Genomic DNA, 27,747 nt, shown 5'->3' on the forward strand with positions numbered 1-27,747 from the left:
CTTAACATTTTTGGACGAGCTTTAAAACATATATTTGTTTTAATTCTTCAAGCAGTCAAACAGCGGTGGCTTGGGGGGCAGGCATGAGGCCTGGCAATGGAGGTGCAATAAGTCTAACACAGGAATTTACTTTCCTCTTTCCTCTCACATCCGTAACCTAGCCCCATATGGTAGGCAGATATTGTTGTTGGCTTGTGATATACTGCATATTATACGCAGCTATTTGTGTGATTTTAAGGGGAAAGACATGCTTTTTTTTTTTACGCTATAGAGCAAAATCATATGTTTTGGCCTTTCTATCTCTTTCCCTCTCCAACTGTCTCGCTCCAAAGATAAGTCCAAGGAGCAGATGTTTCGAAACTGGCTAACATGGTCGCTAATACAAGTCATGCAATGCGCTGGGTGGAGTCCAAACATTGTCCATCTTCAGAGGACGGCCTTTATATTAGTCAACTGATCTGTGGGACTAGAACATCTGGAACCTGTGATGCTTGTTGAGGTAATGCTGGTAGCCAGTGACTGAACCATTCCACTGCCTTCCAAAAAGATATGTTTTTGAAACCTTCACCTTAAGCCTCCACTTTTACCTTAAATAACCTCACACGGCATATCCATTTAGAGGTGACAATACTGGACAAAACTGCCCTGCCCCATTGTCACACAAACCTTTAGCATACCAAGGTTTACAAAGAACAAACTTGTGCATGTGCTTGAGAGGCATCAACAGCTTTAGCAGTTATTATTTAACTTAACTTATTTGTGATATAAGACCCTATCATCTGTAATGGTTTCAACAGAACATTCAAATATACCAGTACATTACAAAATGATGGTTGTAGTGCAAGGTGAATTATATATATTTTAAAGCTTGAATTGCAGGAGAAGGAAGCAGCAAATACAGATATTTTGAAATCACTGTGATCCAATTAAATTAAAATCCTTTCTATTTTGTGTGCGCATGCATGCATGATGTGAGTGTATGGCACTCACGTGGGTTCCTCAGTAACAACGATCTCCTCCTCCAGCTCGATGGCCTGCTTATGCCACACAGGTTTTGCTTCGACTGGGAGCGTATCTGGTCGAACAACACAAGATAAATAGAAATTTCCGGTCAGAAATCAATACAAACCCTGTGGTTAAAAACATCGAAAAGCACTTTGGAAACTTACCGATGGACTTATAGCAGGGAACGGTCACCAGGCACTCCTCCTTGATGTGGGGTTTGGTGGTGGGGTTACAGCCTCCTGCATGGAGCCCCCGGTGATCGATACACAGCACCACTCTGTAGCGAAGGCCCTGGCCACAAGTCACAGTGCACTGCGGGGATGGGGACAGGACAGCTCAGGATATATAGTCTTAGATGACTGAATAACACATGATCATTTTAACACATAGAAAGTCTAATGTGTTGTGCTAAGTTGCTCCCATGGTTCCATCCCTCTACAGAAAGTCTCAGTCATAGACTCGAGGGCACTAAAGACATGCAGGGGCCTAGTTTCTCCGCACAGGGGTGAACTTTGTGAGCCAAAACAAGCATTTTAAAAAGGCAAGTTCACCGGGAAGAATGTGCAAGGTAAACAGTGTCCCAGGTTTTTGTAGAGGGCCACAAATTTGACTCCCTCTCCCCGGCCCTCTGCCTGTGCTGGTGAGGCTGACAAATCCCCAAGAGGAAGATGTATGGGACATTTATGGGGTTACTGTAATAGCAACGCCGCTGTTAGATGATCCAGATGTGCCACCTCGATAAACTGGATGTGTTTGGCAAAGGAATAGTTTAAGAAGTCCATATGTGCTGTTGAATTTAGGGGGATTTATTAAAGCATGGTATGTTTTGGATGGTGTGTTCAAGGGCACGGGTGGTGAAGGAAATTTACTCCGAATCACACGGCGAGGTTTTAACTCCGAGCAGATGGAAATGTTCCTGTCATGTTGAAAAATGTCTGAAGAAACAACAGAATTACAGGTCAGATGGTCGCTTGGATATATTTTAAGTTTCTCCGTGAGACAAGTAATCCTGTGCTTTTTTTTTCTTTTCATCTGACTCCATGTGCTTATTAAGACCCACTGTGGTGGTTCACAGACTGAAAATACATATGAATCATTTGCTAATATTTGACTTGGTAACAGCTACAGAACACAAACTTCAAAAGAAGAACTGTAATCAATGAAGTATACTGTGTAGAGATAACAGCAAGTAAGAATGTTTAAGGCGAGACTCTGCAGGCAAAAACGCTATTCTTTCAAGCACTGGACAATTTTTTTAGATTTTTGGCTATTTTGCTTGTAACATTTCTTTCATATTAGTATAAATAAAAGGTAAAAAAACATACATTTCTGTGTTTATTTCACAAAATCATGTCTGTTTGCTTCTGTTTGTATTTCTTATACAACCATCTTTTACGGCCACTATCTAAAAAATCGTTCTTTTCAATACTCTGAACCAAAAATCTCAACTTCTAAAGCACCTCAACTCAAAATTTTATAGAAATTTTTTAGCACTTTTTGGAAGGTTATTACATAAAGATCTCTTCATATGTTGTAAAATGTCGGGTCTATGATACATTTTCTTCTTAAAAACATGCTGAAAATGCATTTTAAGAACTGGACATGGTATTTTTTGATTTATAGAATTAAATTAACTCTGGCTCTATCCAACATTAAACATTTCACCCTTTTCACCTGCAGTGTCTTGCCTTAAGAAATACTTGATACTAACGATGAATCTTAAAAAAACAGAATTGGCTAAATAAAAAGGGGCCACCTACGGGGGACCACTCCTGTGCCAGCCAGGTGGGGCAGTCGTAGGTGTTGCAGGGCTGAATGATGGCTGTCTTGGGGGAGTAAAGACACTTCCATTCCTCCGTGGGGGTGATGACTCCCTGCATGTCTTCCTCCACACAGGACACAGAGCGGCTCTGGATGCCTCCGCCGCAAGAAGTAGAGCAGGCGGTCCAGGGACTGCTCTCCCATCTGACATCACAAAAGGGTAAGCTATGAGGTCACTGATTTGTTTTTGTGTCACCATTTCATCACCTCACAGTCATGAGTAATACTTACCGAGGCAGTGGCTGGTAGAGATCGTACGGCATTATTTGCTTGTAGCCATCACTGAAAAGGCAGAATCAATGAAGGGAATTAAAGCTGGTGTCAGTAATTCTTGAGAATGCTTGTTGTCAAAATCAGTGAATATCTCCTCACAATCCACGCAGCTTGTCTGTACTGAGTGCACGCTGAAAATAATAATACTGTAAGAGGGTATGTTGCTAGTTAAGGTGGCCCCCTTTTTAGCATACCCTTTGTTTACATGCAAGTTTACAGAGCCTAGGCTGTGTACCAACACTGGATATTTTGTTCAGCGCACCAGACACAGAGTACATTCACGTAGCGGATCGTGAGGAGATATTCACTGATGTTGACAGAAAGTGATTTTGACTAGAAGCCTTCTCCAGAATCACTGACTCAACCTCTAAGATGAGGGTAATATAAATGACTCTTGATAGATCACCATCATGCATGTCTTTGGTTAAAATGAAATGTATTTTGTCCAGTTGAAAAGCCCCAGAGGTCTGGTCTCTAACCTGGCTAGGCATGGCTCCATGTTGCACTCCTGGAGTTTGGGTTTAGGTTTGATGTTCTCTGGGTAATAATGGCAATACTGATCCACAACCACCCGTCCGCTTCGAAGGTCAAAGCACTCTGCAGAGGTTAGCTGGTAGCCTACAGACAGAAAGAAAAACACATCAAAGAAACGACACAGAAACTGATACAAAAACGACCCGTCAGAACCATTCTTGGTGAAGAAGAAATAAGCATGTTATTAATCGTTTCATTATTATTATTTATCTGCCATAGTATAGAGAACTTGTTGGCATCACAGCTTTCAGTCACTTGGCTTTTCAATATTGCTGGCTATACATTCAAGTACTTAGTGCCCAATGCTCCATGCTTACCTCCACCACATGTGAGAGAGCAAGGGAAGAAGTCCGTCTCCCTCCAGCGGTGGATGATGGGCTGATAGTAGATGTACTGCACCACACTGTCGGCCCCACTGGCAAACTGCACCTACGGAGAACAGCATTCATGGTTTGAAAAGTTATTTTGACCACTTTGTTTCTGTTATGATAGTATCATGAAACGCCTTTAAGATGATGAATGTAACCGGAATGTGTTGAACAAATAGTTTAACATTGAGATATATACTTATTGAAGCTCAACTCAAAAGAAAACAGAATGAGCTGGCCAATCAAGACCCGCGTTCTGACTTAACGTTCATCCCTTAAAGTGGAAGGCAGCTACTGATTGGTTCACGTAGTCGTCAATCTAGCCCTACGTATCTCACAAGCTTATTCATGGATCCATGTTGACGTCAACAACTACAAAAACCAATCAGGGGCTGCAGTGAGCTAACGGACGGAAAGTGGGGAGGGTCTGACAGGAGGCTAGATTGATGACTAAACTAGGGCTAATGTAACAGTAAATATACAGCTAAAAATGCCCTTGTGTCAATATGTGTTTGCACTCGGTGAGTAAATGAACATTGCTCGCTAACATTAGCCATAAGAACCGGATGGGTTTTGCTTGAAGACGGGCCTAAAAACCCTGTGTTGTCTGCAACCAAATCATTGCATCATCCTCAGAAGAACTTTTGGACATATGGTCGTTGATCTGGAAAACCACAGATCTGACAGTAATTTCTTTAATTACCGTTTTTCGGGTGGTACAACATTACTCATCAGCATTGTTCTTAATTCAGTTCAGCTGCCCCTTTAGCTACAGTTCAGTTCCAACTGGGCTGGTTTAAGAAAGAGCAATCAGTTTGAAGTCCACACACATTTCAAATTAAACCCCAGCAAGTACTAGCAGCTAAGCTAGTCAATGCTAAATGGCAAAGTAATTCTCCATGGATCTAATAATATAACTATCTGATATAAACTGTATATACATATTCAGTTTTGTTGTTGTGGGTTGGATTTGATGTCTTTCTGCCCCCTAGTGGTCAATGCAGCTGCCATAAGCAACTGGAGGGGACTATGAAAAATTCACATAGGGAAACATGAACTCCCTGCCCTCCAACATACAAAACAAAAATGTATTACTTCATTTTCATGAATTGTATTGAAACTTCTAACGTTGCTCATGAATACGTCCTGTCCTTACTGAATGTACCTAACATAGATTATTCAAGATTGACATGAACTAATTCATAATTTCCAATACAAATTGCTCTGCTGGTCTGACCAGAAAACTATCATGACCAAATGGATTTAAAATAAATGTACTCGTTATGTATAGCTAATGTAGGAGGGAGGGAAATGATGAATGCAGTTGTTTCAGGCTTACATCACAGACCATGCCAAAGTTAATACAGGTATTATGGACTACAAAAGACCCATTTATCTGTGAAAATTGTGTTTCCAAATGATTTTCTGAAAGCCAGCCTTCAGTTAGAAATATGAAAACAATGAGAACTGTTATATTTGGATTTGGCTACTGTGGGATCAAGGTTCTTGAAAACAAATAAGTCAAGGTGTCATATCGGAGGGAAAAGGCTGATGCAGCTGAAATGATAGTAGCTTAGTTCACTGACAGCGCCAACAAATCATTGAAGATACTGGATTCTATTTACAGACATTCGGAGGAATTTGACCCAGTCAGTTTCTTGCACATCTGAAAAGGTTGAACACAGCTTGTAGCAGGATACTTGCCAATAATAGGAAGTGATAGCGGAAAGTTTACCGGAAAGTGGACTATTTGGAGAAGATAAAGAATACACACTGCGTATATAGGAATCCGGCCATGTGTGTCACATGTGTGGTGTGCGTGTTTCGTTGGACATTTTGCAAAGATCCATGAATATTTCATTTCATCAAACATTTTTCTCGCTAACCTCGTGCCCCAAACCATACTGATTGAATTATATCGGCAACACATATAAATCAGAGTCCACTGCCACTCATTCACGTTTGCGTGTTTCCAGTGGGAAGACTGTCTGGCAACTTTTTAATGTGATTTTTCCAATGGTCCAAACCTTCCCCAGCCTGGCAATATGAATTGGCAGAGGGCCTCCAAACAGATTAGAGAATAATGCATTTATAGCTCCTCGTATTTCTGTCTCCTGAATTTTCTATTTATCGTCCGATCCTAACTTGTGTTTATGAGGGAGGGAAGTTTACACAGGCGTTTCCCAGTCTGTGGCCCGTATCATTTATAATGTCCACCCACTGGCAATAGTCTGTGTGTGTGTGTGTGTGTGTGTGTGTGTGTGTGTGTGTGCGTGTGTGTGTGTGTGTTACAAAACGGGATAAAATGTTGCAGCCATTGTGTCATGGCATTGTGAATAAAATATCTATACTCCTCTGACTGAATTTATGGACTCATACTCGTAGTAAAACATTTCTCAGTGATATCAAGAAAAAGTGGTTAGCATTTCATATTTGAACGTCTCACTCATAGACACACACACACACACACACACACACACACACACACACACACACACACACACACACACACACACACACACACACACACACACACACACACACACACACACACACACACACACACACACACACACACACACACACACACACACACAAATATCTTCTAATCTAATCATTCAAAATCAAATCGGCTTTGAACTCTGAATGACACCTGACATTTTTTCAGTAGGTCATGAAATAGGAACCTCTATGGAGTCCAGTTTGGCTGCAGGTAAACATTTTTTGGAGCTTTGCATTGCTTAAACTGCCATTTTGAGAACAGCCATGGAAAAAAAACTCCTGAGGGAAATACCTGCCTCTTCTGCTTCTAAGTGCTCCATTGTGTTCACCAGCTATAGTTGCTAACACTATCTGTTTAGCATTTGGTGCTGGACAGGTAGAGTATAAAGGGTGTATCATATTGTTTGCTTTGAAAAACAAGTGTCTGCTGCATGGAGATAATGCTAAGAGCAGTGATAGTGAACTTAAACTAAATGGTAAAGTTGCAGGCTGTACTGTACATATAAAGCATTGATCTTAAAAGGCCCTAATCTGAAAAGCTGCATTAAGTTGAAAATTGGGGTGGTTCATTCTCTTTGTAAAAAGTACTTCAACATTACAATTTCTGTCGGTAATACAAAACCAAAACCGCAGTGTGAGTCTAAGCACGGGAGGAGAGGGTATGAAAGTCTTTGTGTCTCAGCACATGCAATGCCTTGGGATGTAATTTCATTCAACCGGGGAAAGAATGCAGTGTAAACTATTTCCCGGACTGTCACTCAAAAGCCCAATCTCCAAAATATGATTCTCATTGGGTATTCATTTGTAAAGCAGATGGCATGATGTTATAAGCGTTGTAGGTCGATCTACTGTGTATGGCTTTCCCTGGATTTATTTACTCTTTGGCCAAATGCACATTAAAGCCCAAACTTCTGAACCAGTAAATATATATTTTTGGTTTTCACATGGATATATAGATAAATGACGATTGCTTGTTGTCAATATCGCTTTTTGGCAAAATCAGTGAAAATCTCCTCAAGATCCGCTACCCGTACTTACTGTCAGTGCGCTGAAAAAAATCCAGTGTTAATGAACAGCCTAGAATCTGTAAACTGGTTTGTTAACGGCGGGTATGTAAACAAAATTATACAAACAAACACATAGTTAAATGAGACATTGTTAATATAAAATATGGATAATGTTTTGGGTCACTTGCATGGATAAATCTAAGCTCTTACTTTGACTGTGAAGTCTGCACCGAGTGGGCCGGTGATCCTCAGGATTTCCTTATCGGAGAGTTTCTGGAAGTCCAAGCTGGTGTTCTCCAGGTGGTACTGGCCTGTGTTATCAAAGACCAGTTCATCTTTCAAACCCTGTAGAGTCTTGCTCTCCACGTCTAATGGGGACACACAGAAGACACTTCACAGTCACAATATAGTCATAACAAGGACAACATTCATTATAGACACACTGTAAGACTTTGGTTTCTCTTTCATAAATGAGGATCACAAATTCTACATGTTTCATCATTGCTGTGTCAGTATACTTAAAAAGGTGCTGGTTGTCAAAATGCCTTTTTTTCCAAAATCAGTGAATATCTCCTCTTGATCTGATCCCTGTCTGTAATGTGGGTGCCCTTAAAAGGTGCTGTAAGCGGAATGGTTCTTTTAGCTAACTTCCTGTCAGTTACTGCAGTTAGCAGTCCCCTCGCTCGTCCCTACGTCACCACATTAATGCACTGCGGTCTTCAAGCAGCGAGTTATCTAGCATAATCTCAGATCCATAAGTGTGATAAAACATGATAAAAACCATCAAAACAGACATCGGAAAGGATTTTTACCTGCTCCGCCATTGTAGGCGCATACACATTCACCCATCTGTCGCTCTGGTGTGCACCGGCAGTGAGACCATGAGTGAGACGGGTGTCGGTTTGTAGCGGTCTCTCTTGTGATTGGACATTAATTTCGGGATCCCCCGAAAAGTTTATTTGCCGATTACATGCAGAGCAGCTGACTGAGAGATCGGCTTTATGAAACGCGCACATTTTGTAAATGATCACTGTATGAATAAAGAGCGATTTAACACTTATATTAACATAAATAAACCGCTTACGTCACCTTTAAAAAATCCAGTGTTTATACACAGCCTAGGCTCTGTAAACTGGCATGTAAACAAAGGGTACTTTGTTAGCAACGTGCCTGTTACACAGTACGGACAGGTAGAGGATCGTTAGGATACATTTACTGATTTTGACAAAAAGGTGATTTTGACAACAAGCATTATCCAAAATCACTGAATCCACCTTTAAAACAAAATACAACAGCAAATAAAATATAAAATCAGTGAGATTTCCCATTCTTTGACCTTATTTGAACCCTGGGCTAATAGGCTCTTGTGTGATTCTATAGCACAGACAGTCAAACAAAACCAACTGGGTCACTATGGATGGAATAAGCAGTAACCAGCAGCAGTCACCATCTGTAGGCACATTGTTACAATTCAAGTGCCAAACAGAACTGGTGGGGGGGGGGGGGGGGGGAAATATTTCATAAAAAGTTGTGTCCATTCAGAAAAGTTATTTTTGGCACGGCTCAGGATACATCTGTAAACCAACCGTGGAATACAAAGAATAGGGACAGAGATGGAACATTTGTTATCGATTGGATGCAGTAGGGAGTTTGATGCCAATACTTTGACACCAGTGATATTTTGCTGGAAGCCTTACTTACTTACTAGAAAGAAAAATACCTCTTCTGATTATTCAGCTCCGAGCTACGTTTCAAACCAAAAAGAGCCCAAAATGTAATTTATCTTGGAGTAAGGGATAAAAGGTTAATTATTTGAGCGAGATATTCAATACACAAGGTCAAGCGAGTGTAACGTATAGAATGACAAGCTAACGTTCCCTTTGCATCACAAGCCATCTAAACACAACACGACCAGCAGTAAAACTCACAATAACACATGCCGAGCACCCGTGTCTAATGTGCAGGTATTTTGGCAACGCAAACACTGCCAATACAAATATCATATTCAACTGTTTTTGGATGGGAGGGCACCCTGGACCTACCAGGACTTACACAAGTGATCCGGGCCTTTCAGCACGAGGCGCACATGACGACTCTTGTAGGGGACGAGAACAACTGTGTCCTCAGCTTGAGACAAAACACACACGGGGAGAAAAATTATAACAGATTAATACAACAAAAATGGCAAAATCAATGCAGCAATGGTCACAATATTCTTACTTTTAGTTAATAAAGAAATGGTACTGAGTTGACCACTATTCCCCGGGTCCTACAGTTCCCATAATGCACCCAAACAGCAACTCAAATGTGTAGTTTTCTTCACTAATAAGTTGAAAAGTAATTGTGTTACTTTCAAAGAGAAAAATAAACCGGGTCAGGCAAAGTGTACTTACTTTTTCCTGAAGCATGCTGGGCTTTGTAGTGTCCCCGCACCAGTCTGCAGGATGAGCCATCTCCGTTACACACGCCACAGTTGTCCTCCTTTGCTGTGCTCCCCAACTCATGATCGCAACCTACAATCTATAATACACAGAGAAAGTTAAACAATGAAAACATAACCTAAAAGGTATACTTTTAAATAAAGTTTAATTTTGGTTTTATGCGTCAAGAATAAAGAAAAAAAAATCCCAGAAAGAATGTTCATGTTGGTTCTTTTAGACCTTTTAAATGTTGTTTATTAAAGAAAATGTTACAATAATGATCTAAAGAACCCACTGGTTTCTTCCTTATTCATACCAGATCTTTTGTTTGTGTATCTTACATAGCATTTAACATCCCCTTTGAATTGATCCTGGGTTTTTCAAAAAATCTCCCCCCATTGTTTTCTATTAAACATTATCTGCAACCATCCATAGTTGACAGATGCAGTTTTTCTCAATTTCTGTCGGTAATACAAAACCAAAACCGCAGTGCGAGTCTAAGCACGGGAGGAGAGGGTATGAAAGTCCTTGTGTCTCAGCACATGCAATGCCTTGGGATGTAATTTCATTCAACCGGGGAAAGAATCCAGTGTAAACTATTTCCCGAACTGTCAGTCAAAAGCCCAATCTCCAAAAAATGATTCTCATTGGGTATTCATTTGTAAAGCAGATGGCATGATGTTATAAGCATTGCAGGTCAATCTACTGTGTATGGCTTTCCCTGGATTGATTTACTCTTTAGCTATTGCTTTCAATGAAATATAACGCCACAACATGTTAACCAGTAAATAAATATAATTTTTAAAATTATTATTATTCATGGCCAATTATCTACTGTATTCTGTCTTACACTTTAAAACCTTACAATTTATTCTCATAATAATCTAAATATGTTAGGCTATCTCAAAAACCAATTTTTCAAACGATGGTATCTGCAGAAATCAGATGTTTTTTATGTTTCATGGAAAGCTTTAAATCAATCAAAAGTGCATAAATACTTTATGTGCATTGCATAGTTGTCCTTGTTCTTTAAAGTCTGTTAGTCTCTTCAAGACTGTTCACAAAACAGTGCTAGGAGACTGTTCTTTACAACACAATGTTTTGGTTTCCAAGACATCTCTCTCTGGACCCCAAGAAAAAATGTGCAAATGTCTAAAGAGTTGAAACATAAATCTAAAGGAGTAGGTTAACTTCTCTATTATGTCTCCGCAATGTTGTGATTTGGCTTCTGGTGATTTCCACAATAGATAAATTAAAAAGAAAGAAATGAATATGGACTCCTACCTGGCAGACTCCACTGATACACATGTCCAAGGATTCGGTATAACAGCGAGTCCCATCCAGCACCTTTGGCGCCAGCTCCACCACAAGTCCAGATACCTTGGCCTTGCACTTGAGAGCGCAGGGGTTGTCCGGGTCATTGGACACGGGGAGCCACTCATGATACTGGCCCTGGAAACGAACGTCCGCATGCGCCGAACACTGCTGCTCGCGGAAATCACCGGCATCTGGGGGGCAATCCTGAGGGATAAAAAAAAAAGAAAAAATAGCAAGAGAATTTTTTTGTAATAAGTTCAAAGACTCATTTGTTACATAGAAATGAGTGGTATGCTGTGGAAAGAGGTGTGTCTCTCCACAAATCTTTGTGCTGAATGCCAATGTAGTGAAAGCAGAACTGTGTTTAACCCCGACCACAACTCTTCACTTTCTCTTCAAACAACAGGATCATTGATCACTTAATGACACACTTTTAACCATACAACCTTGGTGATATTTGCAGATCCGCCACATTGCATTCTCAATCACATTTTCAGTTTATTTCAATAAAAGAACAACACTTGGTTGCTCCATTGACATCCATTACATAAAAGATGAGTTTGAGACTTACCACATTACTGCATGTGCGATATTTGATATTCTGCCCTTCGCAGGTCCTACACAGAAGACAAAATGAACAATGTGGGTGAACTGGCTTTGGAATGATAAAACAAACCACAATGCACATCAATCATCTTGGCCCTCGAGACAGCTGGTATTACAACCGTCGAAAAATGGCTTTTTGAAGTGCTGAGCAGCAGTTGAAAATCCTACAGTGATGATGTGGCAACCCACAAACACGGTGTCTGTGGTGGGTTAGCAAAGATTCAACAGTCTTAATTCACACAGTGTGACCGTGCATAAATACAAGGACGTTCTATATGTTCGGTTTCGATGGGATTGTTATTCCCTGCATTTACATCAATCTATCAAATAGCGATATATGAAGAAAACAAGACAGAGTGCAGCTGTGCTCATGAAAAGAGAGAGAGAGGAAATGTCCCACATCCCCAGTGGAAATCATGCCTTTGTGTACATCATTTGATTTCAATAGCGTAGCGGTACTTGTAAAAAGTAATGAGGACCAAATATTGTAAAATATAACTCTAAATCCTCATTTGTCTCAGTCTTCAAACAAATTCTTGCTTTATATAAGCAACGGTGCTGCACACACAGTAGTAAAGCAGACACAGAAGGGGCCTTTCCAAGCCGTGTCTGCTGAACACATTGGAGTAGTTTGGATCCCCGACTCCCCCTGCATGACAGTCTGCAGTTGTCTTTGCCCAGATTATTGAGCTAACCACTTATTGAGAATTAGGAGAACTTTGTGCTTTGATGCCGAGTGATGATAAACCATCGATGCTGACTATGATAGGCCAATTATCTGGAGATGCCCCGTGGAAACCAATCAAAGGATATTCGTTTGAGATTGGAAACTTAAGAAGAATTCCAGTGTCATCGGCCCTTAGCTAATCTGGAATCGTGATTGGAGGCAACGTTGCAGAGTTTTTTTGGACTCGCGGATGAACCAGGGCTGGAGGTTTTTTTTACAGTATTATTCCAGAGAGACAGAGAGAGAGAGAGGAGGGGAGGGGAGGGGAGGGGATGTGAAGTGTGTGGCATGGCAAGAACATTAAGACTCTGTGACCAATCCAGACAGCCCTCCCTTCTGCCAAGCCAAACAGCAGGTCATGAGGGCTCCAGCCCAAACAAGACACTTTCAAAAAGACCGTGAGTTGAAAGACAGGCAGCGAATATGTGGATCAGTGGGACGAGCAATATATAGAAACTAGGGAATGAAATGAATTTCCCGTTTAATTTCCTCTGGACTTTGGAAAAGCTACAAAGTGGAGCCACAGCAGAAGTATAGGTCTGGGACTAGGGATTCATCGCGGCATCATCATAAGTTAGGGAGAAAGGAACTTGGTTGAAATATCAGAATTCTTCAAGCACATATAACCTATAACTCACCGATTATGACCACGCTCTTTTCTGCCAAATGCACACACAAAGACACAACTACACAGAGTACACGCACCAATTAACTACACACAAGTGCGAGTCCACGTCGAGTAAAAACTAACATGCCAATAACCTTGTCCTCAGACAAAAGAAATAAAGAAAATCTATTATAACCATGAAAAATTCATAGTAATAACTTCTTATAAAATTGGATATGCAGTCAAATCTGTCTGGCTCATAACATCCATATATGTGTCATCAAGTCTTCTCGATAGATTGGAAGTAATTGCAACCAGGGCTACATAACCTGAGCCATAATATTGATACACTGGAGGCGAGTGGGCACATCAAAATGTGGCTAGGTTTGTAATGTCTTAAATACACTCTTGCCGCGAGCACCGCCATTGATCTAAATTGAGAGCAGTCCAGCCATCTCAGAAGGGTAACATGGAGTTGAGAAAGGTGACGCAATAGCAGAAAAAGGCAATATTTTATCCTTTGACTTCTATTTTGTCACTCAGTCTAACACAACCACAGTGAGATTTCTCCGCTATTGGCCCAGATTGTGAGAACATTTGGTATAAATATCGATGGTTCTTTGCGGATGACATAATGATTTTTGTGAACCCCCTGCCCTTGTATCTTGTGCCATTATAAGATTGACATTTCTTTATTTGTTCCATGAGATATACGTACATTTCAAAAATAATGGCTGAATTATTGGTGTTTTTTTAAAATCAGATATTCATGTTATAAAGAAGAATCCTGATGTATTTGTGACCCCGTGACCTTTTCTGTAGGGCAATCATTTTCTCTTTGCTCTTAAGGAATCAAATGGGAAGATTGACATCCATGCTCCCGGAAAAGGACTATGGTTTTCCAGTATGGACCCTCCATGACGACTCCCTTAGCGCTCCCCTCAAGCCAATAAAACAAGAAGAAATTTCCTGAGTACTTTCATAGTCCCAAGGGAATACATTCTTTTGATTTCAATGAGCCCCTGCCCCCCCTCCCTCCCCCTGAATGTTCCTGTAGCACCCCCTTAAGGTTAATCTTTTAAGTTTGTTCGTGAAATGTGTCGACAACTAAATGTTGATGGTGCCCAAAGGATGAATCTAGTATGTTTGGAAAATAATTGATAGTTGTATGCACTTACAGTAAGTTCTCTGTTTTGTTGCTGTTGTTGTTGATGATAGATTGCCATGACATTTAGTACAGACATTCCTTCAAGATTGATTTTAAATAGCTTTGACGAACCCATATCCTTTCGTCGGTTTCCCATCATCAGGTGGAAATTTTGATGTTTGGTTTATGACTAAATACCTGCAAAATAAATGATATTTCCATCATCTCTGCGTGCCAAAAGAGCTGCTAACATGGCTGTAGACTCTACACTTGAGACACTTGAAATCAGTTTGATGTTTGTTCTCCCTGAGACTTCCATACTTTGTGGCGGTAGGTACATTGCTTTCTCCAGGGACAACTAGCATGGTCTCAGAATTTATTTTTGCTTTCTTCTTTACTCGAATCTTCTTCTTTTTTTCTTGCCTCTCATGAATACATTTGAAAATGAGTGTGTAGTCTCAATCCACACAGATTGTTGTTGATTCTGTTACAACATAGGCTCAGTGGTGCTGTGAAGAAGGGGAGGTGTTTTTAGCACTTCACAGGCCACACTGTAAAGTCAGCGACATAATCAAGGTGCCAGGCCCCAGTTAATTAGAGCGAGGTAATCAGTCATTTGCCTTGGACCGAATTCCCTTTTAACTACCATAACATTTTAAAATAGACTTTTAAACACAGCTGTGGCGGCGTGCCTTTGGTGAAATTCTAAAATGCCACAGTCATTTAAAGTCACTGCTTGTAATTTCTGCAAATGAAGAGATCCAATGAATGATGGAAACGTTCTCATCAGCAAATCAACGTTTTTTTTTTGCTGAACTTTTTCCTTACTTATCTTCATTTCCTGATGGCTTAAGGCTATCAATGGGAAGCAAAAAAAATAAAATTATTGAATCTACGTCAAAGTCAACTTGAGACTTTTTTTCTCAGTTTTGATGCAAATAAATTACAAAAAAAATTGCAAAATCTGAAGTGTTCGCCAAATCACGAGCCTCATAAATAATAGAACAGCTCTTTCTCTCGCCATGACACCCGATCCATATGTCCACACTCGCTTCAAACAAGCTATATGCTGTTGTTAATCATGGAGATTGTGATCGAGTAAAGTGTGTTGTGCGGGTGGTACTAATGAAGGCCAGGCGATTTGTGATTGGTCTGTTATTTGCATGTGCCCTTTTGTACCCTCTTGTGCGTTGCTGCATTAGTAGCAAGTCCTATATACGTATGTGTATGTGCTTGAAAGGTCAGCGAGTTGGAGTGGTATTGGTTTGGAGGGTGTTGCAGGCCCGTTTCCAGCCTCTCTCTCTCCAAAGAGTCACGCACACACAAGAGGCCTTGTGCGGTGCTTTTTTTATGACGCTGTTTGATCTGCCACCGAGTTCCACGCTACTGCTGCTCCTTCATTCCCAGGCAATAAGCAGGGTGAGGTGAGATGAGGTGGGAGACGGAGGGTCCTACCATTTGCTCAAGAACCCAATACATCACAGCTGCCGCCAGAAGGACACGATTTTGTAAACATACCCGCCTGGACTTACAAGCTGTACATGAGCGTGTACGTCCACACATATGCACACTGCCTACAGCTCACATGGCGCTGAAACCCCAAACACCTCTTAACACGTCAATTGCTTTTACAGCCAGTAGCATTCTGAGGGTTTGCCTGACCAAAAACTTCTGGGCAAGCACATAGAAACGACTGCTGCAGATATCATTGAGGTGGACTCCTCAAAAAAGCCATTGACCTCAATGTTTGCAGTGCAATGCATGGGGGGTCTGGCACTGGGTTTGAGGTTTTAAAAAAGCCTTCTGATCCTCAGCCTGGCTTCCCAGCACCAGTGTAGACAGATTCATGGTTATGGTATGCTGGAAGCACCTTATAGTACATCTCAGTTGAGACTTCAGGTATGATTTGGCCTGTTCTGTCATTGTGTCTTTGGACAGTTGCATTGTTTTATGATCTTACTGGCTGATCCTGTCACTACTGGCGCTCCCCCCCTCCCAAAGCCCCCAAACAGTGAAACAGAGGCGGCTTAGTTTGGCAGCAAAGTTCACTGGCTACTTTTAGTGAGAGCGCAATACATTTGGGGGAACTGTAAAATGGAGGAATGCAGTGAAGTCACCCTTCAGCTATTTCCCAGTCTATAAATGTGACAACGTTTCTATGGAAAACATACCATCTCTCTCTCCTTCTGTACCCTCCTTCTTTACTAAATCCATTTTTAAATTGACCACTTTGCCCAGTACAATTGTACTCAAGTTATAATCCTGAAGTCCACTGGGTAAGCTTGAAGCCTAACCAACCGGGTGACTTTGGCACGAGGATGAAAGGACAGAGAGGTCCAAAGTGCAAGTTACAGTTCGTCCTGAGATTTAAGCTGAGGTGACGAGCAGTGGGTATCCAGCCGGTGCCAAAACTTTATCACAGAAAATAGTGATTAAAAGTGACATGTACTTTGGGTAGAGACATTGATTGTTATCCTCTGATTGGTGGAGAATAATTTTGGGCAATTGCCGAAGCTCCCTACGGACACTGATGAATTCAAGGGTCAATATGGCCGTCTAGACAGTTGTAGGAGGTGGATGGGCAAGTGATCTCAGAGGACCCCTTGGGGCTATTTAACAGTCACATAACAGTCATATGTATTTTGAGCACTCCCATTACGGCCCATGGGAATGGAGCGATTGGTGAGATTTACTCACACTATTAGGGACGCTGTCTGGTTGTATTTGGCAGCACTGCCATGAGCAGCAGAAAAATATCCACCCCCGCCTCCAACCCACCCCACCACCACCAACCCTCCTTCCTCTCTCCTTGAATCTTAAAGCCACGATATGGCACTTTAATGGAAACCAGTCCAGTCCCAGTCAAGACGTTGCTCTTTAAAAAGAAGAGATTACCTCGGGTATAGTGTTTGAACACACGCTTACAAGTTCTCCATGTGATGCTTCCATTTAACAGAAGGTCAGTGAGGTCCTAACTGGAAATGATACTTTCCATTCCCTTGTGTATCCTCCTCTGCTGTGATTTAAGCGTCCCTTAAGACAAAGACTCATTACATAGCATCCTTCTGCTGTGAGTGCTGCACTCATACATGTCTCTGGGACTCAGAATAAAAATAATGTTTCTTTGCAATTTCTCCAGGTTTTTGCAGTAAAAGCAGAACCACTGGGATTACTTAGGGTGTTACATCGGTATGATTTGGTATAGTTTATGTGATAAGAGTAAAGGGTCTAAAAACTTTCACGAGGAATATTTCAATTCATTATTGATACTTTTGCAAAATAACACCGAAAGGAACCATGGATATGCACATGTGTCTTTGTACTGAGAAGGTGGCCTTACTTGGAACTGAGGCATCTTCTGAGGGAGTACGAGGCGCCTCCTCCACAGGTGCGAGAACATTCACTCCACGAGCCCCAGGCGTCCCATAGCGTGTCTCTGTCCTCCTCTGAACGGGCCGTCCGGGAGCTCTACACACCAGGAAAGGAAGTAAATAGTCATCCATCATGGGACATGCTCGAGCAGTTTCCAGCTCGCATTTTTACTACAGTACTATCACCTCATTCATTCAAACCAGTGCTTTATTGTCTTTAATTTATATTGTTTGTCTTAACTTTGTCCCTGACCCAAGCTATCACCTAACACGCTAAAACTGAGTTATGTCGTAATCTCCCTTCGGTAATGGAAGCAAATCTGTACTTCCTCCGTGGCTTCCTCCGTTTAAGCAGATTGTCCTGCAGCGAGCTGCTAGCTGAGAGCCTGAACTAAATTCCAGGAGCTGCTGAAAACAAAACAGAGGTGCATGTGACAGGATGAGAGAGACTGCAAGGGGAAGTAATCAGAAGCTCTCAACTTTTGCCCCCTTGCATATTTGAAATGTCTGAGTCATCCTTTTAGATTATGAAATGTTGGTCCTCTCTTAAACCGTGGGCCTCGCTCGTGTGCCTCTCTCTCTCTCTCTCTCTCTCTGTTAATTGCATCATGCTGCATTTGGCCGCAGGGTTGGGGATATTACTGCGCGATCCAAAATCAATATTATGGGGGAGATGAATTTTGCGGCTGCATGCACAATGTGCAAGATCCTCTCCAGCCTCTATCTTAGGCTCTATAAACTCCTCTTTCCCTTTCAAGGCCTTTTGTGTTTCCAGATTAGATTTGACTGGACTGTATCACCTTGCTCTGTGGAAGGTGTTTATTTGGAAGGCTGGCACCGTCATCTGATGTGGAACATTTCCACCGCTCGGTATGAGTTATGTTTCTTTCTCTTGGCTTCGCTCGGCAAGCCCAGCTATTTTAAATGCCCTCTGCAGAGCTGACTGAATGAAGTTAGAGAGCTATGTTGTCTGAGTACCAGGCTGAAATGAAAAAAAAACTAAGAAGGTAAAAATAGATTGCTTTTGCTTTCTAGAACAGAAGCAGCTCAACTTGGTGGAGGAATTCTACTCAAAAGCTGCCAGTGTGAGACTAAAACCAATAACAATAGTGATTATATAGCGGTTGAGGGGATGAAAACCTGTATAAAAAACAAAAAGTCTTTAAACTTGGAAAAAAAGACAGGGACCAATCTTTACCTATTGCAGCAGGAATGTACTTTAAAAGACTAAAAGGTGCAAAGACATTCAGGAAAATTCAACCATTGTTCCACCATTCAACGGAGGTTTTTCCACAAAAACACCTCATGGTTCACTTACATCACAAAGACTGCCCAAGATTGCTAAAAAATGAAGCTTTTGTGTGCTTTCGACAGCCTCCCACCACTGGATCCTTCCACCACAATGGCAGTTTTTTGTCTGCACATCCAGCAGAGTTATTATGAAGCCTTTTTTTTTTTTAAATCCCAAATCCTACAGATTAGGGATGAAATGTGAGGCACAACGAGCCCACTTAGCCCTGAACCCACCGCATAAAGGAGGGACTATGAGAACTTTATGTGTAACACCTGCTCTTAAAAAGATTTATACCCACCGAGCTGACAAACAGTTCACAGTGAATGTCCAGCCTTGCATTTCAGATACACCACAGCCCAGAGATTTCAGAGAGGAAAAACTCAGGATACGCCAAGTTATTTTGACCTCTGTGGCCCCCTTTTCCCCCCAACAGCATGGCATTGTGCTTCCAATACAAAGATGAATGGATCTCGCAGAGGCAAGCAGATACAAGGTAATAATACTGCCCTGATTATTTTCTTTGGGTCACGGTAGCAAAAAAACACCCAAACTGTTCGCTGCAGAGCAAGGGGGTTGTGGGTTCACATTATTAAAAGTGTATATAGGGACCGATATATAAATGGCTGTCAGTGCTGATGACGCCTGAGGAACAGCAGAGAGAGAAGGGGGAACGGCGAGACCTAAACACGCAAGCCAGCGGAGCGTGCGGCCAAACATATCGGCTAAAACGGCGCTACTTTCTGCACGGCGCCAACTATTTCAATGTTTGGATCCACGGTAAATAAACACAGGCTGTGCTCTGGGCAGCCCCGGGTTTAGCACACCACCTTAATTTCTCCTTTGAAAAGCAATCAGTAGAATTTTGCACTCAATTTACGGCTGCTGGGAGCTGTGTGTTAGCTACTAAGCCAGTAGAAGCCCGGGGGCATATCAAGGCTGGTGAGGAAAGAATGGGGGAGAAGTATATAGTTGAAGGGGATGGAGATGAGGCGATTGAGGAGGTTACTTGGCCGACCGCGCTGCTATTGTTCTCAATGGAGGGCGAAAAGGAGCATAGAGGCTCCGTTAGTCAGACAGCCGTCCTGCTGGGATTTGGATCCAATAATCACAAGGCTCGGATATCCACTTGGAGCCGTCCTAACCCTGAACCCTCCCCACCTCTCACTGCATCTCATCCCTCCAGGGTTTCATATGCACCTTCAGCGGTCACCGTTTACTCAACAAAAGCATGCACAGTTCAACACATTTGTTCTCTTGGCTCTTTAACTATGGGCGGGGGGGGGGGGGGGAGCACACAGCAAACAGGCCCAGGGAGCTGTCACCCATCCCATGTTTTCACATCGAGTGGATGAGAGGAAATGAGCAAATGATAAAAGAGCACTGATCCCCCACATTATATGTTATCCTGATGGACGGATTCTATTGAAGTCACCTGTCAGCAGGCTCAGACTATAAGGTTCATTTTCCTTGAAGATGGAAAACTCCTCGACAGAGGGAAAGAAACCCGACTCTGGTGCCGTTTTTAAGCAGACTGTGTCAATATACACACGATGGCCTTTTCAGGGGCAAGACATACGATATTTGCACATCTGCTGAATCCCTTGTCGTCTGCACCGCTGCACGGCACTGTACTCCTCACCGTCATGCCACTGAGGAAGACAGCAGTCACTGTAATGTAACAGGGAGTCCTAAGCTCAGCCGGCGCGTGCCTCACAAGGCTGCTCTAGTGACTTGGATCAATAACTCAGGAGGAGGCTTTTACAGCAGCAGTAGATACATTACTTCTGCACAGTAGTCAAATAAGCATCAAATACAAACTACACACTTCTACACACACTTCTACACAGTAGACTTGGCAGTGCTTTCTGAATGCATGACACGTGTGACAAGTATTCCAAGAGGGTAAATGACTAAATCAAATCATAAAAGACAAATATCACCCTTAACAAAATGATCTATTGAAGGAGAAAAAGGTAAACGTTACAGTACCAGGATGAGAAGAGCTGTCACCAGTAGCTTGCAAGATAAATAATCTTGCTCCATGCCTTTTCAAAGCGTAGGGGGTCAGTCACTCCGGTTCTGACGTGCGTTTGTGTGTGTGTGTGTGTGTGTGTGTGTCAGATGCCCTCCTCTCTAGGTCACTCTGTGTGTCCTGTCTGCCTGCCGTCTCCTCTATGACTCGCTGCCGTTCTTCCTCACGAGCAACTTTCCTCAGGAGGGAGGGTGGGAGGGAGGGAGGGAGGGGAGTGTGTGTGTGTGTGTGTGTGTGTGTGTGTGTGTGTGTGTGTGTGTGTGTGTGTGTGTGTGTGTGTGTGTGTGTGTGTGTGTGTGTGTGTGTGTGTGTGTGTGTGTGTGTGTGTGTGTGTGTGTGTGTGTGTGTGTGTGTGTGTTTGGGGGGGAATAAGGGAGGGATCCCAGCCCCATGAGTCCTTTGCGTCTGGCACACTAACCAATCAATAAATGGGCCTCAGTCGAGCGTGCTAGTTCAAACAAGGAGCTAGGCCAGCCAGCTGCAGCTTCACACCGTTTGTGTTTGTGTGGGTGTGGGTGTGTGTGTGTTTGCGTGTGTGTGAGTGAGTGAGTGAGTGAGTGAGTGAGTGAGTGAGTGAGTGAGTGAGTGAGTGAGTGAGTGAGTGAGTGAGTGAGTGAGTGAGTGAGTGAGTGAGTGAGTGAGTGAGTGAGTGAGTGAGTGAGTGAGTGAGTGAGTGAGTGAGTGAGTGAGAGAGAGAGAGAGAGAGAGCCATAGAGTGGGAATAATGGCAGACAGACAACAATTGTAAACCAATTTTCCTCCCCTTTTGATTCTTTCCATTTCTACCCCTGAATTCTCAGATTTCTGTCTCTTCTCCCCCTTTTTCCCTCCCATCTTGCCTTTCTCTCATTCTATTCTGCTCGTGCCACTGTTTCTCATTCCTTTTCAAGCTCTGGACGGCTTCGCTCTGTCTATTGCCAGCACTCTGTTTTGGAAATATCAAAAAAATCTGCAGTCATGCAGAGAAAGCTGATCTGCTAGCATGTTTATTGTCCGTCGAACACTCTTAGGTTTGACAATGTTGTTTTTTTGAGGATATTTCGCTGGGGAAACACTCATTTCCATGCATGCACAGATACACAAACATGCATCCTAACAAAGCTGAGACATATTGGGGAGCACATGACTTCATGTCCGGCTACTGACTGCGTTTCGCTTTACAAGGAGTTGCATGTGAGAGCCCCATGTAAATCAGATGACATAGTCTGGTCGCTGAAGCTATCGGGATAGACTTTTCAGCCATGGTGACTTTTTTTTCTATTTCTTTATAAGGCAAAGGTCTACTTCAATAGATCCTTTCATAACATCTGGCACTTTAAGCTAGTGAACATTTGCACTGTGGAGGTGGGGAACAAGCCAGGTGTCCCCTGGAGGGACAATTCCTCTGGTTCTGGAGAAAAACAAGCAGTAAGATGGACAGCTCTTGGCACAGAGGGAATATACTATACACTGAGTAACTTTCCAGTTTTCACTTTTGCAATGGCAAGAAGCAAAGACAAAGAGCCGAAACAGAAAAAGTCATGAAAATAGAAATAGGGCAGTCAAGGGACTAGTGCCAACCCACTGGTGCCCCTGGATGTGACTTTCAAGGTAGCAGGCTATCATTCAGGCATTTCAACCCGGGCGTTCCAAACACAATAAAATCTCTGTGCCCGTCAAATCACGTCTTCAAATCCACCTCCCAATCAAAAACCAAATCAAAAACCACATAATTGCTATCAATTAAAGCTGCGAGGAATGTGCCGCACTCCAGTGCAAATACCCTAATCACAACATTGGAGCGGATGTCTCGACACACACACACACACACACACACACACACACACACACACACACACACAGGTATACACAGCAAACATGTCTTGACGTCTTAACTTGCTGCTGACAGCATGGGACTTGGCTTGTTTGACTTGCTATGAGGGGGAATGTCTACACATCCGGCGAATTGGGGAATTATCTAAAACACACAACCACGTGCACACTCACTCTATCCACTTAACACCAGCGTGTTTCACGTTGCCAGTGGGGAGGGACCTGGACGTGCACGTTTTCACAGGGCCGACACAGAAATTAAACCCCCTTGCACCCTTAATCCATAACCTTCTGATGTTTGCTTTCAGAAGAAATCCACCTCCTATTTGCAAACGTACGACTACAGAAAATAAACTGTGGCATGGATGATGTGCCCAGAGTTTAAAACCTAACACCCGAGGAGGAAATGAATGTGTTTGACTGACACTCACTTGGAGCCAGTTCTCTATACCACAACACTGCTGGAGGTGTCTCCTGACCGTTTAAACAATAATCCACCAAGATGATGAAGTGAGAAGAAATGATATAGTGCATTGTTGTTTTACACACGGGCAGGCTTGGGTATAAGGTTGCACGGGGGGGGGGGGGGAAGCAAGATTAGGGGAACCGGTTGTCCGCAGACAGGCACTCACACACATTGTTTTTGTAGATCTGGCCATCATTTCAAGCGGTTATGATAACATTGTACTCCCTGAAGTTATTGCTGAGATCTGGGAAACACAGTGAAATCATTTCAAAGTCCAGCATGGCAAAGAGTGAGGAGCATTCAGACGACCGTACAGCCGCTAGACAAACCAACAGTTTAGCCAGTCTCCCTAAACCACTTTATCTGGAGGTATAACTCAAAAGGAAGTGCTCTCTAACTAAATAAATTGCACATGGACCACTTTTGGCTGTGGGTTTGACCATTTTGTTTTAAAGGTTTCTGTTGTATAAAGAAAGTTACAATGGATGCATTTAAGTAGGACATGATGGTTGACTACATTGGCACTGAGCGGTGTCCTCTCCATTATGATACATTCTGAACAGAGTTGCTCTATAGATCTTTTGCTGGGTGACAGACCGACACATTAAAATCAAAAACAACTGCAATACAGAAACATGTTCAAAGGTTTTTTTCACTTGAATGTTCATCTAGGTAAAATGTCATACTTGGGAGGTGTTGTCAGCTACAAGTTTTTTTCTTTCTTTAAAGGTGCTCCGAGAAACTTTCACTTTGTGTTCATTCTTGCACCCCCTTTGGACAAAAGCGGTGGTGTTTTTACCACACCAGCTGTTGTTCCTGGGTGAGCGTACCCGTGACAAAGGCATTGGGGAAAACGATATAAAAATAGCATTCTTTGCACTGATGGTCTTGTTTGCTGTTACATGTCACTCATGATCATCAGAGGAAAACTGAAACTGTTTCAGAAATATTTAAAAGTTCCTTGTAGCACCTTTAATAATCATCATTTAGAATTTGTAAACCTTTCTGTTGATTACATTTGTATTAAGGCACTGGTTTGTTTAAACTGAATTAAGGTGTAATAATATGGTCCAGTATAGGCTTTCTTGCCGTCGTATGTTATCACCCTCTGCTACGAGGCCCTTACCTTGCAGGTTGTAGCATTGCCATACCAAGAATAGTATATCAATATTCTACAGGGAGGAATCAACTAGTTTACCAAGTTATACTTTAAAAAGGAAGTAAGGACCACATTATATTACTGTACTGACCAGAAGACAAAATAATCAAGAGGCATCTCAAACTCTCCCCAGGTTCCCTGTTAAGATGTCTTAACTTACGAGGTTGCTTTCCAAAATGTAAAGACCAAACACGCATTGTGCTCACACACACACACTCCCTCACATAAATGATTTTTGCAGGCCAAATGGAAAATAATGACATATTTGCCTTTAACTAAAGACCATAACGTAGGAAATTGTACCGCAGCTCTAATTACCACAGTCACATTGCCAGATTTTTCTTAGACCTTTTCTATTTTTCCGAAATAATATATTCCAATGGCGATATAAGTGAGGTATTTTTTTCATATCATACTCACAGTAGCCATCCATATGTTAAAAGTACAAATGGCTGCATATAACTTCAACAAAACTGTCCCTACTCAGAGAGGTTAGGTACATTTGCTCGGCGCTGCTTTGACTTTTTGACACACAAACCAATTCATATGAGAAATTGGAGCAAAGCATACCAACATTGCGTCCATCATCACTCAAATTACACTAGAAAAGCTCTTTCATGCAATATAACATACAAATGTAAACTGACAATGTGTTTTGAGGCTTGTAAAGGGGGTCACCAAGTAGGCTTTCCAAGCAGCAAAGAAATTGAACCGATCCTTTCCACTACTCCTCTGTGGAGGGTCAAATTAAAAGATTGCCATATTCTAGGCTGATGACCTGAGTTAACAGGCCCAGAGTTTTCAGAATGACAGACAAATGAAGCTAAAGTTTCTCAGGGAGCGACATTACGTTACACTCAAGAGCCCAAACCCCGGGGCTCCCACGAGGAGACTAAAAATGCTTGAGGTGGGATGAATGGTAGCCTCCCACCACCCCACACACACAAGCCATGATTTACGCCAAAGCCGTTGTTTAAAAAGCTTTCTGGGCCGCAGTATGAAATGTTTTACCAGGACAGGGGCTCTTTACGACCTGCAGCTGAAATCAACCACACTTCCCCGACGTTCCCCCGAAAAACCGGAGGAGAAAATAAAGATGTAATTCCCTGACAATCGGCTCAATGCAATCCAAGCCAGATGGGAGGTGAACTTCAAAACAGCAACTCAAAGCAGGTAGTATTACAGCTAAAACATGTGCTACAAAGTACTCCAATCATTTATTTGTCTTTGATTACTGGCATTACGTTTTTATTCCTTTCATTATGGACTGGAGGCGTGGTCAGTTAAATTGTTGGGGCTTCACGTGATAGTCTTCAAGAAATATTTGGTTGCAGTATGTTGTGGTAATCTGAATATAAAAGATTTACAGAGGCATAAACACACCTTCTGAGGATACTGTAGATCATGTTCGAGGTATGAGGAAGAGCAGTGCAGCATGCAAGGCCATTTTAAGGATAAATAATATACACAAGGGGAAGACCGATGCCAACTTGGCCTGTAACGGACCCCTCTCTGCGTACAGTCCAGCAGACGTTCTGACTGGAACTCCCTACAGCTCTGCTGAGGAAGACGTTTGTTCTGCCTGGATTCTGGGCCCAGGACTTTTTTTTTTTTACAGCGCAAATGAAAACAAAATGATTTGTTTCTCAGAATAGCAGCTGGGTTATATGGTCCTGTCGGCTTGCATAGTCCCGGAACATCAGGTGAGAACATTTAAGATGGTGTATTATACATCTGCTGTATAAACGGGACAAATAATATACAGCAAGGTTAATAATGGCACCAGTATATTGTAAATCAGTGAAATGGATCTATAAACAGGTTCTCTTTTTGTAAAGAGGTTTGTATAAGTCATCGCCTTACTTTTACACACGCAGCTCTGTGAAGCTGTATAGTGCTTAAGCATGGTGGTGCTTTGAGTAAAATGCTATTATCAGCATGCTAAAATGATCACGATCACATGGTAACCTGCTGATATTAGGCAAGTAGCCTCTCATGTTTGCATGCGCACATCTTAGTTTAGCGTGTTTTCATGCTAACCTTTGCTAATTAGCACTTAACACAAGAGTACACCTGAACGTCATTGGTCAGACCAGATTGATCTTGCAAGCTTCACATTTGTTTCTCTCTCGCATATCAGTCTGGACTTTCTCTAAAATCCATGGGAAGGAGCGCAGTCAAAAAAAAAGACCAGGCCAATCAGGACCAGAGTTCGAATCAAACGTTTGTCCCTTAGTGGAAGGCATCACCTGATTGGTTCATGCAGTTGTCAGTCTAGCCTTTTGAGACCAGCCATATCTCACAAGCTGTTTACGTTAACGACTACATGAACCAATCAGTTGATCAACGGATGAAAAAGCAGTCAGAACGTTGGCCCTGATTGGTTCCCACAGAGATTGGGGAAAGTCTAGCATGATGAGACCGCATTTGTTTCCCTCCCGCTGATCAGTCTTGTCTCACCAGGCTACAGCGTAATGGGAATGTAATTAGTTTCAGTTTTAAATAAGAATTGTTCAAAAATTAATTTATGGTGCGACATGAAAAAAGTCAGAGGAACCCCCACAGTTATTAAAGTTCATTCTGAGAAGGACATGAGGGTCTGAACCAAATTATTGTAATTCATCAAATTGTCAACGTAACAGTAGCGCTGGATACTAATCATACGTATCCAACCGAATGTGATGTCACAGAAAGAGAAACGTAGGGTTAGACAGTGAGACCATAAAACACTCTTTCTGCCTTTTCTCAGGCTAGGATGATCCGATTTCAATTTTTTTTTGCACATTTATACTTCATAGGATCTCCGAGTTCAATACACCTTCATATTCCAACCGGTGAAGTAGGCCTTTAAGATATTTATATCTGCACCAAGTGACCAACACTGCCATCCATGGAGCTAGGGATGTTATCATAGCTCTCAAATTAATCAGCTAAGGTGTAATTTACTGTACACCAGTATGTTGTCAATTAAAGCCAATTAATCTTCAAAAGTCAGTCAGTGTTTTAGATATATAAATACATTGCTTCTTAATAAGATGTTAATACAAGAAAAGACACATCTGCCTAGTTTAAAAGGCCACCACAAATATACTAAAGTCATAACATTTCATAACACTTTATTGCACTCTTTATAGTGACATTGTGAATAAGCCAGTAACCACAATCCAATCCCACCTAAGCAAGGCCTCTAAAACTCCACAGAGCAAATGTAGGAGGAATGGGCCACGTCATTCAGAATCAGCAGTGACATTTACTGTTTCCTGGAGCTATGTTATGTAC

General features: G+C 42.1%; 1 protein-coding gene across 1 annotated transcript in view; it reads right to left on the reverse strand.

Annotated features, from left to right (window-relative positions):
- LOC307269430 (ADAMTS-like protein 1) overlaps nucleotides 1-27,747 on the reverse strand; it is a gene marked incomplete at its 5' end in the record, with an annotated part of 96,575 nt that overhangs the window by 15,490 nt on the left and 53,338 nt on the right. The window contains 12 exons of the mRNA XM_080052398.1: nucleotides 991-1,075; nucleotides 1,170-1,317; nucleotides 2,766-2,970; nucleotides 3,058-3,108; nucleotides 3,579-3,717; nucleotides 3,951-4,062; nucleotides 7,721-7,878; nucleotides 9,563-9,637; nucleotides 9,904-10,030; nucleotides 11,215-11,451; nucleotides 11,819-11,864; nucleotides 17,675-17,802. Of these exons, the coding sequence (XP_079908524.1) occupies nucleotides 991-1,075; nucleotides 1,170-1,317; nucleotides 2,766-2,970; nucleotides 3,058-3,108; nucleotides 3,579-3,717; nucleotides 3,951-4,062; nucleotides 7,721-7,878; nucleotides 9,563-9,637; nucleotides 9,904-10,030; nucleotides 11,215-11,451; nucleotides 11,819-11,864; nucleotides 17,675-17,802 (1,511 nt within the window). The remainder of the gene's footprint in view (nucleotides 1-990; nucleotides 1,076-1,169; nucleotides 1,318-2,765; nucleotides 2,971-3,057; nucleotides 3,109-3,578; nucleotides 3,718-3,950; nucleotides 4,063-7,720; nucleotides 7,879-9,562; nucleotides 9,638-9,903; nucleotides 10,031-11,214; nucleotides 11,452-11,818; nucleotides 11,865-17,674; nucleotides 17,803-27,747) is intronic.

This window comes from Ammodytes marinus (assembly GCF_949987685.1).
Source record: "Ammodytes marinus genome assembly, chromosome: 23".
Taxonomy (NCBI): Eukaryota; Metazoa; Chordata; class Actinopteri; order Uranoscopiformes; family Ammodytidae; genus Ammodytes; species Ammodytes marinus.